Genomic DNA, 20,154 nt, shown 5'->3' with positions numbered 1-20,154 from the left:
ACCTGTACCGGTGCCTCAGGATAGCTTTTGTCAGTGTGCTTTAGCATAGTTCAAATTCTGAAAAGTTTGTAGAACACATCATTGACAGTGGCATTTCTCAGAGTTAAATTCCTCAAGACAGATGGTTGTTGTCTGTATTGGCTGTTCTGCATGTTCAATAAGTACTTAAGGTTAAAAGGAGAAGAGCCAATTGGGTTATCATAGTGGCTGTATGTATACATTCAAGTCAAAGAACAGAAATGTTTTCATCACTTTTGATGTCAATATTTGAGCTCTTTCTGTGCTCCAGCATATTGTCACAGATTTAGGAAAATATATACGTTGCTGTACTAATAACTTACTGAAAAAGCTTTTTTTAAAAGCATTTAGCAGTAAATCTGATTTTTCAATTTTCTGATTTTTTCAGTGGTTCCACCAGGGAGCCCCGGACCGATCACTCGCCATGAGTCATACGACAGCTTAGCATCTGACCACAGCGGGCAAGAGGATGAGGAGTGGCTTTCACAGGTATGCTTTTTGGGGGAGTTCCAGTTCAGGAGTGAAACAGTAATAGTATCCCCGGGAAGTAAAATTCACAACTTTCCTCAGAATGGGAAGTAATCTTCCAGTAGGCCATGGATGTTGCTGTGTGTGAAACTGACTTCACTTCTGACTTAACATGGTATGAATTTGATGGCCTCTACATTTTATACAAACTGTACAAGGTATATTAAAAACCGTATAAAGTCCCCATCATTACTGGCACAAGTCACATCCTTGGGAAGTTCAGGATGAAGTAGGAAGTTTAAGCTGGCAACAGAAAGTTACCTCTCCACCTTTTTCTCCTGACATGGTCCTTTTCAGACATGGATAAAGGAAGCTGGCTTGGCAAAATGACGATGCCTTTTCAGTCGTGACGTGTGCTATACTTACTGCATTTTAACATAAAAATGGTAGATTAACTGGTTTACTTCCTTCTTTTTCTGCTTGTCAGTTAACTGCATTTCCTACTGATAATTCCTTTGAGTTATGGCTAGATACAAATACTATAGTGCTTTAAAATGATCCTGCTTGGTGGAATATTTTTATATGAGGTTAAATCTTTGTAGTTTTATCCATTCTTCCTTTGTTTCAGTCAATGAAGGTTCTCTTTAAGAACTTAGTACCTACTTGACTATTTGGCTCAAAACATAATTTCAGTTTAAGAATGTAGGTTATGAGTAATACACTGATAAATAGTTCCTGTTAGAAATAAAAGGCTAGAGTTAAATAAATAAATAAAAATTACAAAAGCTCTGTATTTACCAAAGCAATTACAGGGTACCTGATACATGGAATTCATCCTGACAAATTAGGTGAGTTTCCTTTGGTTTAAGAACAATGTTTTTACGGGAGTGATGCATTAAATGTGTTGCTGGGGTGTCTGGCATAAATATGAAATATTCATGGATGTGATTTGCTTCTCCCACTGGTAAATAAATCATACACAGCATTTTCCTAAAATGAGAAGTTAGGTTTCCACATGTACCGTTCCGGGAGTGGCATTCATTGGGGAATCTATTCATGTGAATCCACTTACCTGGCTTAAGTTTTCAGATGTGGCTGCACATTGATGTATCTTATTTGCTTATGCTGTATCTAATTTGTCAGAGCATAAAGATGGTGAAACTACTCAATCAGTGTAGTCAACAGGAATTTTATCACTGAGCTCACTGGGGCCAAGATTGCACCTATCCTCTCCAGTACTGTTTGGATAGGTTAGCTTATTTTACTGTTCTGGTGACTTTCTGGTATAGTGGGCAACCTTGGGAAAAAGAGAGTAAGGTAAACCTACATTATAGGGGTTGGTTTATTACTAATTCTTGGAAGACATAAAATGTCAAAGGAACTTAAGACTGCTTGAACTTCGTCACATCTATCCCTCTAGAAGAGTAAATATATTTATAAGGAAAAAAAAAAAAAAAATCCCAAATGATGTCACAGAACACGGATAATTCAGAGAATGCTTCCAGAATGTTTAATTTTTGCTAAGTGAAAAGAGTGATGATAGCTCTTTTGAGCATGAAGATGCTAGCATTCTCTAAGCAAGCCACTTTAGATTAAGCCTAAAGTGCAAGTATGTTTTTCAAAATTAAAGTGTTGTTATCAGCAGTAACAGCATGCAGTGAAAAAACACTGCCCTTCACTTCAACTTTTCAATTAGAACAGTGGGTAATGTGTGCTGTCAGTGTGAAGTAGATACAATATGTTTGTCCTGCACACAACAGGAGAGTGAATAGGAACATCTGGCCGTAGCCTCAGTAAAATTGCAAAGGCATCTGTTTACCTCTCGGCTCTGTGACACTGATGGTTTCAAGCTTAAAATATACAGATTACTTTATCTGTGGCCTAATTTACACTGCTACATAAAAGCTACTTGCCTCAGAAATGTCTACAGTCAATCTGAGTTACGCTAAGATAAATGCAAAGATGGAAATAGTGTTAAATAGACTGTGCGTTTGTCGTCTTACATTAGCAGAGAACTTAGAACAACATTATCCAGTGTTTAAAACTGCTTCTTAAAGAGTTAAGAATTGCTGCTAGTACACATCTATATCATACATACACAAAAATATATTTTCATTCATTTCCTCATTAAATTGCATTTTTGCTGTGAAGCTGATCATTGTTTTAGCAGAAATTGATAGGAATTTAATAGTCTATTTTTGTCATCTTAAAAGTATGAGTTCACCAGAGCTTCGTATTTTCACTTCATATTTCCTTCTTCTGATCTTTAAAGGCTCTTTTTTATTTTTAAAATTGTATTACAGAAGACTTATGCTTTGTTTACCCTTTTATTTACAAGGCCCAATTTTCCTGATCATATACATTTCCAACAATGTTACCATCTTAAATTTTCATGGTTGTTTGCATTCCTATAGTTGGCTTATTTAAGAGTTTGCCAGAATTGATACTCATCAGGTTTATAGTTATCAGCATGAAAAGACAGTTTGAAAATATTTTGGATGCTTCATTTACTGAAATAACTTATTTTTCGAAAGTTCATATTTAGACTCTTATTGAGAGCCAGTACCTAGAGGAAAATCTGAATATTTGAAATTATTGTTTGTTAGACACACCGTCTGTATTCTCTGTGCCGTTTGGAAGTAGGCGCAGAACGGAGAAGCTTCTGTGTCTGTTTGTATATCTACACAAAAACATACGTACAGATACATATCTCATATACACCTATCATTTAAGTCATATGTGGTTGTTCATTGCAAGCAAACACCCTTCTATCTTAATTGTTGGAATTTTGGTTAAATGAATATATATATGTGTGTGTGTAGCTGCCCTTCTAAACTCCGTCTGTCGCACATATATGTTTATATTACACCTGCTTAGTAATGAGCGTGACCTGGGCTGTTCAGTGTCTCACAGCGCACTTCACATGGCTCTCCGTTACAAATCTTGTTGCTTCCCAGCAAGATGGTCTCTGCCAGCGGTATCCTCAGATATGCCAGCAGTAATTACGAGCTTTGATTTGAAATACTGTTCACACTATATACATGTGAAGCAGCGCTGTTTAATGTGTGAACTTTTAGAAAGCAGCTGTAACAAAGCTGTAACAGCTTGCTTGTAAAAAGTGCATCCCTTGACCTGGTCAGGATTGAGGTTATCTGGGGGAGGCAGACTTTCAGTTCCTCTGTCTACTCCGTGTAGATGCAGATGGAAATGCATTCCTGTTTGTTACGCCACAAGGGTAGCTTTTTAGCGTTTGAGTTATAGCCTGTATTTCGTAACGGCAAGGGGAGGAATGAAACAGGGTCAGGTGAAGTGATAGCCAGGATGGAGCGCTGGTCTTCAGAACAGTTTAAGAACCAGGGTGCAGTGTCCTCGAGCTGGTGGTTCAAGGGCTTTCAAGGCTCCGCAAGAAGCGCTTGGCTTTGGCTAGAGCATTGCTGTCTAGAAAAGGCATTCCAAATTTTCCCTTGTTCGGCGTTCTTCCGGACTGATGGCACAAAACACTCTGTTTGAGAACAGCAGGATTCAGTGTATTGAAGGAACCACTCAATATATTGCAGTTTTTTGTTAAGCATTTCCCCGTCTTCCCGCAGGTCGAAATAGTGACTCACACCGGGCCTCATCGACGCCTATGGATGGGCCCACAGTTCCAGTTCAAAACAATCCATCCCTCAGGCCAAACTACCGTCATTTCATCCAGTTCTTCAGTGCTGCAGTCGCATGGTCCAAGTGACACCCCGCAGCCTCTTCTGGACTTTGATACAGATGATCTTGATCTCAACAGTCTCAGGTAAAAAATAAAATCAATTTCCAAGCTGTTTCACATTTGTTGTGTGAATAACTTGCCTCATGCTTAAATGAGGCCATCTGTGTAGAACGTGTATTAGTTTTCATCAAGCTTGTCCAGATGAAAGTCTTAGAAGAGCCTGTGACTCGACAACAATAAAAATTCATCTAGCCCAAGCAGCTTAGATTCCTTTTTGCTGACCCTTCTTGGGTAAATGACAGTGAAAGACAGTACAAAGTCTGGTGGCCTTGCTCAGCATCGTCTTGGCTTTCACAGTTTCTGCATTGCTTAATAAATTCATTTTCTCAGACATGAGTGGGAGCTTTATGCCATAGATTAGGTGCTGACTGTGAAGCGGTCAGTGTGTTGGAACAGTAAGTGAACTCCTGGAATGTTTTTCCCCTCCCTGTTTTTTTTTCCCTTCCTTTGCTTCCTTCCTTGTAATTCTTTTTCATGTATTTAATTCATCTGGTTTTGGACATTGGCTGATTTGGAATTGGGGGCAGGGGGTGGGCCTAGGGAAGGGAAGGAAGGAGAGCGAAGGTAAATGTGGGTTTATATTTACTGACAGCTAGTGATTTTGTAGAAGTGCTTTATGCACCGTGTGTTTCTGTGTCCTGTCCGGTAACTCTCAAGATTTAACGACTTTCCATGCCTCTGACTCTGCATGTGATTTGAAGTCCAAAGTTCTGTGGTATGGACTTGGATTGTTTGGGACTCTGTCTGAAACTCTTACGAGTAAAACAAGAGAAATGGATAATATGACTAATCCCATTAAAACTGGGCAGATTGTCCTTGGACTGAAAATACACAGTTTTGAAATGTGTGATTTCTCCTTGCACGTAATTACTCCCACAAGTAAGGATACAGCTGTCAAATATATTATTTTTTTATTGTAGATATGTATACATATGCAGAAAGCAAGCAGAAATTTTAAAAAAATTAATATAGATATATGTTACAAAAGGAATAGACAATTACAAATGTGTCTTTTCTCCTAAACTGACAAAGAAAATGCTGCTGTTCAGGAGGGCAATAGAGGCTTTTTAACCAGTTTGGATACGGTGAGCATTTTCCTTTGAGGCTTTCTGAGAGCTCACGTCTGAGACATAGTTTGGGGGTACTCACTTTGTGTAGAATCTCAATCTGTCTCTGGATGGATTATCCAGATCTTGGCTCCACAAAGCAAAGGAAAACAAAAGTTTTCAGCAGTTGACCGATTTGAAAATAAATAGTTGCTTAATTGATTCAGCTGATTCAGGTTTGTGATTTAATTACAGTCCTCATGAGCAATGATTTTGACACAGGTGGTAACTATAACTTATTATTTAGGATTCAGCCCGTTCGTTCAGAACCTGTTAGTATGCCGGGGTCATCACGTCCAGTTTCTGATCGCAGAGGAGTTTCAACAGTGATTGATGCTACCTCAGGTAGAAACATGTTGATTTCATGTTTTCTTTGATATTCATGACATTCATCAATCTTGTCTTTTTTTGTCTGGTAACATGTTTACTAACCGTTGCCATATACTTAAAAGGATACCATGATTTTCAGCTGTGCAATAGGGTAAGTGCTGTCTTATACAAATACTTACTGAAAGCTACCATAATGATGACTTTTTTTCTTCTTACCGCTCAAATCTGAAGTCACAGCACTGTGGTAAGATATGAACACAATGTTTACATTAAGTTTAACATGAGCTATAGAATGCTAAAAATTGCCTAAACTAAAAAGCAGAACATTTGCAAATACTAACACTGAAATGCTTTTATTAATGAATGCCTAAAGCATAGAATATTACAGTTCCATCTCATTTATAAAATAGCTTTCATTGAAATGTAATCATAAGTGTAATTAATTTCTGTGGACAGTCAAGACAACAGGATGGTTTATCTAATGTTTGTGTAATAGGCACATTTTCACTACTCTGCTCTAAAAGAGCGTGTAAATTTAATATTACAGTGGTTATGTTAATATCAACATAGTAATATATGTATTATAAAGGTTTCTTCTTTTTTTCTCAGTGGTGGGGTATAGTCTGTATAAAGAAACAAGGACAGCAGAGCTTTATATTCTAGTACAGCTGTACAGCGTCTGAAGGGTTCACACAGCAGGATTTTGTCAAATAAAATCTCTCACAAGTAGAATTATTAAACACACAGCATTAGTCAAACAGTCAAGTCAGAGAGGATTTTAATCTTCAGCGATTTGAAAATCCCTGGAGACTGCTGATTGGATTGAGGTTAAACTGTAAAAAGAGACTGTAACACATACAGAAACTGGTTTCTGATAGTTGTTTTAGAGAGAGTTAAAATAAAAGCTCCTGTTCCAGACTCTGTTTGCTATTGATATAAATTCTGAGTCCAAGATATTGTATTGTTTGCCAAATTAATTTATTTCGGTATTACAGGATATTTCTTAGAAGTGTTTATAACCGAGTTCAATAATAACTAAATTTACTTTGGGTATTGAGGATTGTCATTATAAATTCAATTTTCAAATATTTAAAACTTGTTAAATTAATTCACATTGAGCTTAGACAAACATCTGATGCTGGTTATTTGAAGGGAATTTTATTTGTTTTAGTACATGGCAGAGTAATTTTGAAAATAATTGTTTGATACAGAAGAAAACATAAATGCATCAGTTATGATTTTTTTTTTTTTTTTTGGACTAGTTCATCTATGCCTATTACCCTTAAAAGGTTAAAGGCTTGAATCATAGGAGTGCTCCTGTCTGTGTATCTGACACTTCAGATTCAGAGTGATTAATGGCATAGCTGTTCTTCACTATCAACGTGACTGTGCCAGCTGATACAGGTAGAGATATCTGGGTTATCAGGGTAGCTTTTTTCCCCTCGTGTGTGTGAACGGAGCAGTGCCGTTACCTATAGCAGGGATGTGTATTAATTCTGAAATATAACCATTCTGTAACCGTAATGCATTCTAAAACTGTGTTATTCCATCTACAATAGAAACAATGAACCACATAGGACCATACCTCTTCTATGCTAAACAACCTTTCCTGTAGTGTGGATGGGGCCTTAATATGAAATGGCTCATGTGAATGTGATGAAGCTCTATTGGTAATGCCTTTAACATGTGTGTTCATATTAAAATTGCCAAAGTCAATTCTATACATTGTTATGACACTGAAAATATATTTACTGTACAGCAGTGACTCAGTTTTGTTATAACACCTCATAAGTTTCTTATAAACAATACATGGATTTTGTTAGGGCCATGCTGATAGCAGTATTTTATTTAACTTCACTGCCAGACAGTTTGGATTTGAATTGATTTTTGATTCGGGGACTTTACCATCTATTTGCAGTTTTCATATTGCCTGATCCTTGTCCTTTCCCATGCAGAAATTATTGGTCCAAATTTAGGGTAGATATGTCAGATTATGTGTGATGGTATAGGGGTGTGAATTCTGCTACAGAGTAAGGGGGAGACAAGAAAAAAACATGCACTGTTTTTTGAGATCTCGTGCTATTCTTGTAACAGAGCCAGCAAAGGGAAGAAGAGTATTTTATGCTTTACTTTCTTTTCTTCCCACCTTTGAGATGTGCAGAAAATTACATTAAGCTCAGCTCTGAATCTAAAGGTTTTATTTTTAAATGCCATTCATGTACGACATTGTATTTCTTGCGTTATAGTCCACTACTGTAAGTATTCTCATTTCCTGCTATTACCAAGGCATGCCCTAAATGGCTTACATTCTTTATGGAAAACAAATTTATTGGAAAATAAGTTTTTAGGTTTGAAGGATTTTTTAAGTAGGTAATAAATTTTTACTACCTAAGCTGAACCAGGAAGTGATTCTTCAGTTATGACCCATGCATTCGAGTCTGTTGCACTTTATGAAGATGCTTATCTGGCTGTTTGATTGCCTGTTGCTTAGAGATGCAACCAGCATGGCGCCTCTTCTTATCTAACTCCATCACTTTTTCTTCCTATCAAAAGATTTCAAGTACATGTTTATCATCTCCCATTATTCTTCTGCCATTCTTTATAGCTTCCTTCCTTCTCCCTCCTTGGTGACAACTGTGAAATTTGTGTAATTTTTTTAATCATGATTTTCACATGTCTCTCAAACTATGGTATACTAATGGCAATAATCTCACGATCATTTGCAAAAATCTTCATTTAAAAAGTACAAAACTCTAATATGTGAAAATCAATCATGAAAATTTGCAATGGCATTTTCAAGGTGGATGGCTGTATCTGCAAAGTTTACTTGGATAAATTAAAAAAATGCGTATTTCAATAGGATTATCTCGAGTTAAAATTCTGCTAAGATACTCTCTGTTGGTTTGTTTGGGTTTTTTTAATCGAATCTTTAAAAAAAGTTTGCAAAAATGTAGTTACCTAAAGCTACTGGACATTTGTCCCTCAATGCACACATTTTAGTCATATGCATCATAGAGAGAATATACCCTCAAGGATTAAATGCACTGTAATTCCAGATGCTATTCCAGATTGGCAGTTAGAAATGTTAAAGGGACAACACTGAGTTTAAAGCTGTATAAAGCAGGAAGCCTTTAATAATAATGCAGCAAAAAAACCACTACTGTACACATAGTAAGTGACACTGTGTGTAGCGAGCAGGTGTCTGTGCTCGTGTGTCTGTGTGTCCATCCTTTCAAGGAAGTGTTGAGGCTATCAGCTGGTCCCATTGGGCTTAACAAAGGTGGGGTAGGTCTTAGTAAGTGAGGTTACATTTAAGACTTTATTAGGCACCAGAGATGGAAAAGAAACCTTATAAGTGCCCTGTCTGTAGGAGATGCTGCAGCTGAAGGCCACACTCTTTACACAACCAAACCAACCAACCCTGAGACAGAAATCTGTAGTGTGACAAAAAAAAAAGTAGTTCTTGCAGAATGAGCTGGCCCTATTTCAGAAGAGCAAGGCATGACTTGAAAACTTTACATTACCTGTATACATTGAATGCTGTTCCTTTCTTTGATGTGACTAGCTTTAGATACAACTTTTGGCTAGCTGAGGATATCTAGAGAATGATGAAGACTAATCTAGAAGATATAAGCATAGGCTAGGCATGTAATTGAATATTTCCAGGCACGTTTCTGAATTTTTATACTGTAACCTGTGGATGAATGATGTATGTCATGTATGTTACATACCTGAAAATCAAACCTGATAGAACTCTACTACTAATAAATAATGTATAAGTTAAAGGGTGTAGGAAGGTTAGGATATCTGTATGGAACAACAACTCTGAACTTTCAGAAATAGAAAACCTCTAGAGAAAGGATTTTGCAGCAGTTCCTGATCACAGTAAATTTGATCGCACAGCTGCATTGAGTCTGTAAGGGCAAGCGTTTCCCTTAAACTGTAACAAATGTGTTGAAGGGCTCAGGTACTCAGGTATGCTCAGTCATAGCTGTTAATTCAATCCTGCTCAGTTAAAACAAAGGGTATGCAGCTGTATGTGTGTTTATGGAAAGCCTTGTTTATTCCCTCATACAAAGAGGTTTTTGACACTTACCCATCAGTCAGGTAATGATTTTGTTGCATTGTCAGCAGAGTAGGAAAGTGTTGACAAAGAAGTTGTCTGAGCTCTGTTTTGCATCAGCCTTTTCCTTTTCTACTTGGAGGAGATCTCAATTTCTTTCTTGCTTAGGACAAATACAGAAGTTAGAGTGGGAAGGATTTCAATGAATAAAATTAAATGGCAGAAGAAAAAGATCCTGAGCATTTTTTTTTCTCTTTGATTGTGTGTGGGGTGGGGGGAATCTTTATATTCTTTTCTGAAAGCTGGCATGTGCTGTGCTTCTTAGGGATGCACACATCACTTTTTAATGAAGATTATTTATTACTGTTGTATGAAACTCTGACAATACTAAGCTCTCTTCTGGTTACTTCAATCGGTGCCCACTTAAAATTGGCTTGGAATTTAGTATTTCCCTTTCTTTTGTGTGCGACTGGCTGGTCATGGGCAGATAGCTTGTTGCCTGCAGAGGGTTTAATGAACAGAAGAATTGACTTGGGTTTTGTGGGGGATGGAGTTTGCCTCCCCTTCGTCCCTCCCCTCTGCCTCTGAAGGATCTTTTATTGTTCATCACCACACCTGTGAGATAGGGACCATGGGACAAATTTTTACTGTCCAGCAATGCTCTCACTTGGAATTTAATAAACACTTCTGCTGTCACACCTTAAACCATCTGAGCTCTTTTCTGTTGTATGTGCGATCAAGTATTTATTCCCAAATGCTATACACCAGAAAGTGCTGCTTTGGAGTAGCGGAGATCAGTTATTCAGGTAGTAAAGATGTGTGAATGCAGCTGGCAGATGAAGTCACCAACATTATGAATTCCCAGGCTGTCCTTATTGCCACAGGCAATAACTGACAGGCCTGAGCAGTCGCTGGTTTCCCGTTACGGGCGCTGGTAGGGCCCGGGGAGTCCTGGCGTCACGGATACTTGAGCTGCCCTGCTTGAGTGGAGCCGGCCAGCGCTGGAGGGTCCTTGTTGCAGAGAGATGTAATCAATATGGTCTGGAGTCCTTGACCTGAACCTGTAATTACCTGGATGGTATAAAGGTGGTTTGTTGTTGCAGATAGAGATTGCACTGAGATCCTCCGAGTATAATGCTGAGCTTTGAAGCCAAGGAAGAGATTTGGCCCTTGGTCTATTCTTCACAGCAATTGAGAGGTTTTAATAATGGTCACATAACAAGCTGTTCTTAGAGAGCATCACCTGTTTAGTAACAGCAAAACCACATACCCAGCACTGCTTGTTTTGTTTCTACATTCTGTCAGCTTAAGTTTAAATGAGTTTAAGTTATGGTTCTTTCCTGGAATAACTTCTGAGCAAATTCTGTTAATATGATACCTATTTAAAACACTTATTATGTTACTTATTTGAAAAGCATTTTATGTATTATTCCTAGAATAGTGATAGAGTGTGGGATGTACTCAGGGGTTTTTTGTTTTCTCGGCGCAATAGCACACACTTGCATGCGCTCATACTCTCTCCATCCTATTCGTCTGTCTTGCTAAATATGTGTGTGTGCGTGAGCTGCATAATACAAAATTCTTATACTTAGAATTTTTTCAACTTGATTGATTTCATCTAATTTGGGAAAATGTTATCTGATGATTTTTGAAGAGAGCCTTAAGACAGAACTGACTTCAACAGGCTCCAAGATGCCAATGCAGTATACATGATTACATCTAGAAAGAGCTATGCCCTATAGACTATGGAGATGTGAAGAGAAATTAAAACGACCTGACACTACTGACTGGGCACTTGCTGCTGGATCATTGCCTGGCTTGGGAAAAGACTCAGCTGCAGGGATACATGGAGTAGCATTAATGTCTTGAAACACTGGTGGGTGTTTTCTGTAGGCAGGAGGAGTATACTGGAGAGGAAGGGCACGGGAACAGTGACTGAAAGGCAGCAGAATTGTTGTATACTGATGTATTTTTGTCTCCCTATGATGGTTGTGGGTGGGTTAGTCTGCCGGTTCTGGAGATGGGAACTCACTCTGCGCAGCGTGACGTAGTGATGTAGGGTAGCTGCTAGTGACAGAGGAGGCTGTTATTCCTCCTCCCAGTTTGCCTTTGGTTTAGCTGAGGAGGCTCGTAGTAACTGAAGCAATTTTATCTCTTCTAATCATCTCTTCTAAGATGGTTGTGCTTTGGCACGTAAGTGTCCATCAGCTAAAAAAAAATGGTGCGACATGCAAGTTAGTTTCACAGATGCAAATGAAAATCAAAAGTCAACTATTTCTAGACACTGCTGTGTTAGGTTGAATTTGACTTTAAGCAACTTAAGTTCCTCAAGGTGCTTAATCCCCCAAAGGCTGATCACCTTGTTCATCTTGCTATTGTGATTTTTGATAGTTCACAGGGAACTTTGACAAATAAGAAACCCAGCAATTTCCATGTTGATGTCATAGCTAGATGAAAGCATAACTGTGACTTAACCAACACAACCAAATACAAGATATAGGGTTTTTTCTTTATATATGAAGATAAGCTGCAGTGAGGCCTCCAGGGGCCACGTTAATGGTCATTGGTGCAGTCCTCTTGCTCAAAGACAGTTGTTCTCATGTCACACAACCCACTTGACGCATGTACCAGTGGTCCATTAATGCAGACAGTAGAGTGTCTTACTGCTTAAGTGTTACGTACTAACTTTCAGTTGGGGAAGCCACCTTCAGTTCATATAATGGTTTGTCAGCTGAAAAATAGCAGTGTGCTAGAGCATGGTCTGGTCCAAGCATATAAACACCTTCTGTTTGTTTATGGGGAAAAAAAATCCAAAATGTACAATGGGTATTTTGTATATCAGTAGCTAACGCAAACTCATTCTGAATATAAGATTGTTGTATGTAACCCCTTAATTGTCTTTCATTAACGGTTGTTGCTAATGTTCTGTGTAGGTAGCTTTAAAATTCCGAATAAGTGGAAAATGTTGATTCTAATCATATCTGACACCACAGTCTTCCATGGAACAACACACGAGCTGAGATTCCCGATGGGCTCCTGCAGGATACAATATTTATTATAGCTTGAGATCTAAGAGCTCCTAGGTACTGTTAAACTTACAAGAGATCCAGAAACCTCAGTGTCTGTACTTGTGTTTTTATAGATTGCACAGAAATAACACACCATACAGTATTTGCAAAGAAGTGTGTTCATTGACATTTCTGCTCTTTTTATACAGTGCTTAAAGGAATCGTTTTACAAATCTTGATATTTTTATAAGTTTGTAATGTATTCTAAGCTCATCTATTAATCTAGACTGAAATATTCTTAAAACGGCATTAGATGTGCAAGTTAAAAGAAGAGTATTTGAACATCCATCTGCAAATGAATTTTAGAGTCTGTATTGTTTAAGGGAAAGCTTTCATTTAGAAACAGTTTTCTAGTTTATAACAGAGACATTCTTATTTAATGATTTCACTAAATTAGGCTATCCTTCAAAGTATTTGCTCACCATTTTCCATGTTTGCTTTGAAAAACCTCTAAATATGCTTCGTTATTTCTTGTTTCAAGTGTATCTCCTCCACTTTGGACTGCAGTATCTGTCAGATGCTAGGTTTTTAACTATCAGGATTGCTTGCTGGTTCTGGTCCTCTTGAGATCCTCCAGCTTGTCCTCCCCTGCTTTCAGGAACTGTTCCAGAACATCAGCCCTTGTCCTCAGGGCTCTGTGGACTCTTCCTTTTGTCTTTCAGCTTCCTCCTGCCTGTAAAATACCCAAAGAGGCTTGATGACCATGTCCCTAGAGCACAGCAACTACCTGAATACTATAGGTTGTGATGGCCTCTTTAGAGCAATTAAATCTGTAGGTGTAAAACTGGGCATGAGGCAGTCTCCAAGAATGTTTTTTGGGTTTGGTTTTTCAGGGACAGTTGGAAGTGGTGCAGCAGCTGCTAAGCAATGTCTCCTAGTTTCATAGTGAACCCTAATTTTTTTTATTCCCCTCTTCATTAGGTGGCAAAAATAGCTTTTAAAAATAAGTGTGGTGGCTCGTGTGTAACTTATGCTTTTTTCCAAGTAGTGAGATAGTAGTGCTGCATTTTAAATCAAAACACTCTGCACAAAAAGGAAGGAGAAACTGAGGAAGGAGTTGATGAGCTGCTGGTTTACTGCGCAGCCGTTGAGCCCTCACCTGTGCGGTGTGTGAGCTGGCCACCAGTCTCATACCAGAAATTACTTTCAATATGAATTGCTAATTTTCTTCTCACTTGCATTTCCTCATACTACAGATAATATATTGTTTTGTGGATAATACTTTACTATGTAATAATGAAATGTTTGACACTTTCTAATATTTCCAGAGCCACAAAAACTTGTTCTTTTGCAAGTCACCACAGGTTTAATGTCTGATTTCAGAGTTCATCTGGTCCAACCCACTGCTCATGGTGGAAAGACACTACCCAAACTCTCTGCACAGACTATATCTGGATCTATACTGAAATAGCTTTAAACAAGAGCATCAGTCCTCACGTGGGTTTTCTTTTTAATGTAATGTCAGCATATGCACCTATTTTCACCATTGTTAATCCAAAATCAGCAGGTTTTAGCTATTGTTCATTAGAGTGTAATATGGATGAGTGAGCAGAAGTGTGAGTTTAGGTATATACCATATAAAACTGAGCTATTTGGCATGATAAATTAGCCAGGCATTTGATCTATTTTAAGGTGGAGTTTAATACTTTGAGGGCGTTATAATCACAGCCTCCTCGGCCTGTTGTCTTCTTGCTGAAGTAAGGATGTTCTCTGCTGGAAATAAATATTTATATCAAAGTTGAAATATAGTCTGTTGGTACGTACTTGTATATATTTTATTGCCTCAATGACGTAAGGGGTGAAAAAACAGATGGAAAATATTTTGTTTTTCTTAATTATCCAATACTGTGAAATACCCATCAGCTTGCAGTCGTCTTGGCTCCTCCCCCTGCCTTGGACTCCATCCCTGGCATGATCCCAGCCAGTTTTTAATAGTGCTTTATCTGCTGCTTGCATTGCTTTTAACTTTCACTTTTTATTAGAACCAAAGCTAAATTGGGTGCCGGTTAGTACTCTAGCTATGAGTGGAGTGCTACAAAAAGCCAAAGCTGGTGCCAGCAAGCAGTTGCTGCAGAGAGCAGCCGATGCGTGGGGTGAGCCGGGAAGGGGAGCGTGGGGTGAAAGGAGTCCCTGTTTGTCACCGTCCTCCTCCTCGGCCAGTTCTCGTGTGCAAGTACAGAGTCGCTGGCAGTGCCTGCAGCTGGGGGGGCTCTGCAAATAGATCTCTTACAGTCTTGACCACTGCTGGCTGTTGGGGACAGCCTGCCTGGGGCTCGCCTCCTTCCAAAAAGAACGCAGAGTCTTAAAGGGAGCACGGAAAGCCAAGTACTTCGCGTACATAAACCTTCTGGTGCTATTCCCCTTGTAAAGGTGAAAACAAGCAGGTCACAGTCAGTAAATGACAGAAAGCAGACTTGGGATTATTCACATCATTAGCACAGGATTTCTCCAGATAAGAGAAGTGGTATATGAGCCTCTATTGCCCTGAGGCTGTCTTTCATTTACTGCGCAGGGCGTGGTCCTTTAAAATGGAGCAAGAACAGGGAAAAGAAAAAGGTGGTAATATGACTAACATATGGTTTTTGCTGGAGTTTGGCCACAGATTTAAGGCCTCAGAGTGGATTCCTGGGGCCTTCGTATGCTATCCCAAAACCAACACGAAAGCCTTTCCAAATATATTTTATAAGCTCTGTGATTGTAATAGTGTTATCAAAAATCCCATGTCCCCAGGTCAAGTGGGGTGCAGGCCCTCCTTTTCTGAAATCCCAGGCTTGCCAAGTCTCTCTTGCCTGATATTTCCCTCCAGCAACAGCGGGCAACCATTTGTGCCTCTTGTGCAGGGTGTGCTGTGTAGAATACCTATAGGGGCGTCCAGCACAGCTGCTTTCCCTTGAGCTCACATCTGCTCGGAGAGAGTGGGACCTACACGTGCTCGCTTGCCTGGGCTTTTGTCCCAGACGCAGCTAGCCCTGGCTGTGTACAACCCACCTGTATTTCTGGATAATTCGCAGAATTTGCTAGGCTTTGGCACAGAGACCAAGTGCTTGCTCGAGAGTATCTGGTTGGGTTTGGGCATTAGTTTTGGTAGCTGGCTCTGTCATTGTCTTTTGCGTTACTTTTCCTTAGCTCCAAGTTACAGTGTCATTGATGTGAGAAATGCAGTACAGGAACTGGAAACTCTCTAATTCGTAGCCTCTTCTAATGTTAGGGCCCTGCAAAAGGTCCTGACTGTACCACTCCGGGAAAGGAGGCCTCTAGAAAGATAGCACGTAGGTATTTTTGCCTTGATACAAAAAAGCAGTAGAAGCCACTGCTGTAGTAAGATACTTCCTAGCTCTTTGCTACCGGGACAATTTCCATTAACTGAATTTGCATTAACTGAAAAAGTACCTCTTCAGACATTCACCTATATTGTTTACAGCATGAATGCTGAGCAAATCACTGAGTGCTATACTGTTTGACCATCACTCAAAATATATTTTTAAAGTAAGCATAACGTTCTCTAAACTTATTTGTGATTGAATGTCAAATTCCGTAACTGACCATAGATCATCTACAAGGTTGTTTGTGTTGCTGGTGGATTTTTTTAGCAAACAGAAAGTTGCCATGAAAGAATTTGGAGAAGAAAAGAAATACTCTTGTGTTAATCTTTTGGTTTTGGTGTTTCTATTTAAGCTTTAAAAAAAACCAAAACAGCAGCAACAAACAGCATACAGTGAAATGCTTACATGGAAGTACATTTTACCACTGAAGTTAGATAAAAAATTCACTGTATCATAAGCAAACCATTTCCCCCTTGACTTGTGTCCAAAATATGAGGAAAAACCTTGCAGATGCATTATGCATTTTACAAAAGAACATATGCATGCATTTAAATCATTTACATTTCATCTTTGCTTTCTCTTATTTTTAACCCATATTATAGCGAATGACAGCATGTTTGGAAAACCGAGGTTGAAAGCAAAGTTTAAACTTTCATGCACAATAAGCTAAACTGCAAGCAGTTTTTCACTATTTCATGATTTTATTTCAAAGTTTTGCTGATGCCTTTTCCTTTCTCTCCAATGAAACATGTGACAAACTTTGAGAATCTGGCTTGCAAAAAAAATTATACTGTGGTTGGTTTGTGCTAGTCTTACAGTGCCTGTGAAGAAAGAGAATCCATCCTTACTGAAGCAAGTTCTCAGGAGAAGGCACAACCATGTGCTTAGAGACATTCTGAATCAGGGTTCAGGAAGACGATTAATTGTTGATCGTTGGGCAGTATCAAATATTCCTCATGCTATAAAATCCTTTTCGATGCGGGGTGGGAAGGGGAGGATAGAGGGATGCCAGCTCTATCTGATGTAATACCCTGGCATGGCTACTTTTCAGCACTACCCTGCTGTTTGTTAAATCGGCAACTTTTAACTTATCTGCTTATACAGCGGGTAGCTGAAGAAGAATTTGAATCGTGGGTGTGATGTTTTGTTTAATGTCATCAGCAGGCACCACTTCCCCATTGCTATGCGTGTACAAGTAACATTCATCTTTATTGGCCTAGTTATAGCCTTTTAATAACACTTCAGTGAAAGATTGTGCATGCTATGAAGTGCTGAACGCGTGCCCTGAAGTGACGTAACGTGACTAAAGTACAGTGATATGTCAGATGGGTAGCAGCCTCTAGCGCAGGTGAGGGTGCGCGCACACTCCGCTCCCCCTCTGTCGGGGAGCTGGGCTGTCGAGGGTAGCAGGAGAGCTGAAGCACCATGCGGACGTACCTGGATGATGCTCAGGAGTGGGGTTTGTCGCTTCCCCACGGCTCTGGCTGTGTCACCCGTGGGCTGGCTCCCCGGCAGTCTCCCGCTCTAGCGGTGACAAGACCACGGTGCCGAGACCCGAGCTAGCTCTGCATGGAGCCAGCTACAGTTTATTAGCTTAGGCTCCGTGCCACGCAGAGACAGATAAACTGCTTGCAGACAGCGGCTGGCCCTCGATCAGGGTAGCTGAGTTTGGGCCCGTTTCTGCGTGCTAACCGCATGGGACTTCTGGGGTTGTCAGTGAGAGTTCAGCACATTTAGAGGCCGCAGGATTTGTTTGTAAATGTAGATTTGAAAGTTAGATACTTACACGTGCCTCTTGGATGCAGAGCTCAAAATACAGAGTAACTTTCATCCCTAACAGCTTGCAGAAATTTTTCCTCATTGTCTTCACCTCCCAGACTCTCTGTAAGAGTTAAACCCAGAGTTCTTAATTTATTTTGCTAGTAGAGATTGACATAATTGAGGATATTACGTGGAGGACCTGTAACTTATTTGTATATCCATCCTTCCATGTTTAAAACCAAGTCAAGAAACTAATGAGGTTACAAAAATATTGCTGATCCTGAAGCAAATATAGTTGGAGAACATATGCTTTGGTTTTACATTTCTGCCTCTAAAAGGTGACATGTCCTGTGTTTGTCATTTAATTTAACATTCTATATATTTTTAAACGGCTGTATGATTTGAAATCTCCAGATGCTGGGCTTTATGCTAAATGAGGTTGACAGTTCAGTGATGTGGAAGGCCATTATCTCACCTTTGTGCTTCTAAACTATAGCCACTTGCCTTTGCCTGTTCATAATGCATTTACTGCATTACAGCGTAGGAATTTTTAACACCTATTGAAAGCATTAATTAAGTATGCCATAGTGATGAGCACTTTAAGATAAGTGAAAAGCAAGAACTGATGCTGTTCTTCAAGTTCGTATTTCTCCCATTGCTTGTACTGGGGATTCAGTAAATGACTGATGAACTCCAGTAATAAATGCTGGCTGGGATGCTCTGTATTATGTATTGCTGTACTCTCAAATTTCACAGTGAACAACAATGATCTGTATTAGTTTTCTGGGAGTTGGGTCGTATCTTTAATATGCCACTGGAAAGTGAGTGTAAGGCGGTCACATGCCAGCAGTAGCTTGGCGAGATGTTCCTCAGATGATCGGTATAACCAAGATAACATGGACTTCCAAACCACGCTGTGGGAAGTCCACTGGATTTTCACATGTGCAGTAGAGTCATTTCCCTAAATGCTGTGGTCCCTCATGTTATGACTAATATATCCTAAAGGAATATGATTTGATCAAAAACTGATTTGAAGATAAAATGGTAGCATTGTAGAGGTTTATCTTGAGGTTGATTTATTCAAGAATGTTACTCCCATTTTTAAGTAGATTTATTGATATTGCGTATTCTCTCCTGATGTTTAGTCATTAGTGAAAGGGATTTGTGTATTTCCACAAACTTCTGTTAACGTAAAAGCACCAGCACAAAGTCTTAGCAGCCAAGAATGCAAGTTTCAAAGAAACGTTCCAAGCGGTTCCATCTTGATGTTTGGGGATCGATATAATCCCATTTCCATAAATTGAAATCCCTTTAAGAATCTACAAATTCCATTTGTTTTATCCTTTTAAAGGGAAATTGGTTCCATTTCTTCAGATTATCGTGGTGTAATTTTGGAGGATAAGGAGTATCCATAGAAATAAAAGTCCTCATATTCCCCAGCATGGGAGCAGTGATGCCCAGACTGCCCCCAATGGCTGCCGAGCCGTGCTGTCCCCCAGCAGTCACCGCGAGTGCCGATGCCACGTATGTCCTTCTGTCTATGCCCTGTCCCTGTGCGTGCCTGAAACATAAGGCCAAGCGGGCAGGTTACAACTCTCACCTCCCCTTCTTTAGCTGGCGGGTCTGTCTGTTCCCAACCAAGACGCATGGCGTGTCTCGATAAACAGCTCTAAATGGCTCCATCGCTACCAACTGGTGCTATCTATAAACCAATAAACCAAAATTCAGACTTTTGTACCCTATTACCATTATCCTGAGTCAGCAGGTCTCCTATAGAATCATTTTTCTATAAACTTGGAAAATGGATAATCATTACTTGGACTGTTAAAGTTCAGTAATACAAGAATAAGTCATAAATATGTCACTTGTATCTTAAAAGCTAACCAGTTAGAAATTCTCCCTCTTGTCTACTCTGGCCTCCAGTGCCTTTGATCACCATTTTCTCCTCTTTCTCAGCACCACAGCTAACTTCTTAGTTTTCCACATTTTCCTTTGCCGTTGTGACAGTGTTCTGCTGCAGATTACAGCTGTGCTTAGGCACCATAAGGTTTATATGATTAGTCAGCATTTGGTTTCCATATATAGCAAAAGTATGTCTGGATAAAATATTCTTATACATATTTCCAGGCAATAGGATCAAAGAGCTCTCTAGGTTCTCAATTTTAATTTATCTCTTCTTGCTCGCTGTATAAAGAACATCAAAAAGAATCCGTGTTTGCGGGAGGGAAGGGAGCCCTTTGCTGTATAGCTTTGG

The 20,154-nt window shown here is 39.4% G+C and overlaps 1 protein-coding gene across 1 annotated transcript; it reads left to right on the top strand.

Moving 5' to 3' along the window:
• Nucleotides 1-406: 406 nt before the first annotated feature.
• LOC104079043 (breast carcinoma-amplified sequence 3-like) lies at nucleotides 407-15,037 on the top strand (the record flags this gene model as incomplete). Its single annotated transcript, XM_009581291.1, has 4 exons — nucleotides 407-507; nucleotides 4,077-4,273; nucleotides 5,603-5,700; nucleotides 14,799-15,037. Coding segments are annotated over 4 exons (635 nt in total), but the record flags the coding sequence as incomplete, so codon positions are not given.
• Nucleotides 15,038-20,154: the final 5,117 nt, after the last annotated feature.

Source organism: Fulmarus glacialis, unplaced genomic scaffold (assembly GCF_000690835.1).
Source record: "Fulmarus glacialis isolate BGI_N327 unplaced genomic scaffold, ASM69083v1 scaffold2020, whole genome shotgun sequence".
NCBI classification, from domain to species: Eukaryota; Metazoa; Chordata; class Aves; order Procellariiformes; family Procellariidae; genus Fulmarus; species Fulmarus glacialis.
The sequence above is the reverse complement of the archived record's forward strand: the minus strand, read 5'-3'. Positions and strand labels throughout refer to the sequence as shown.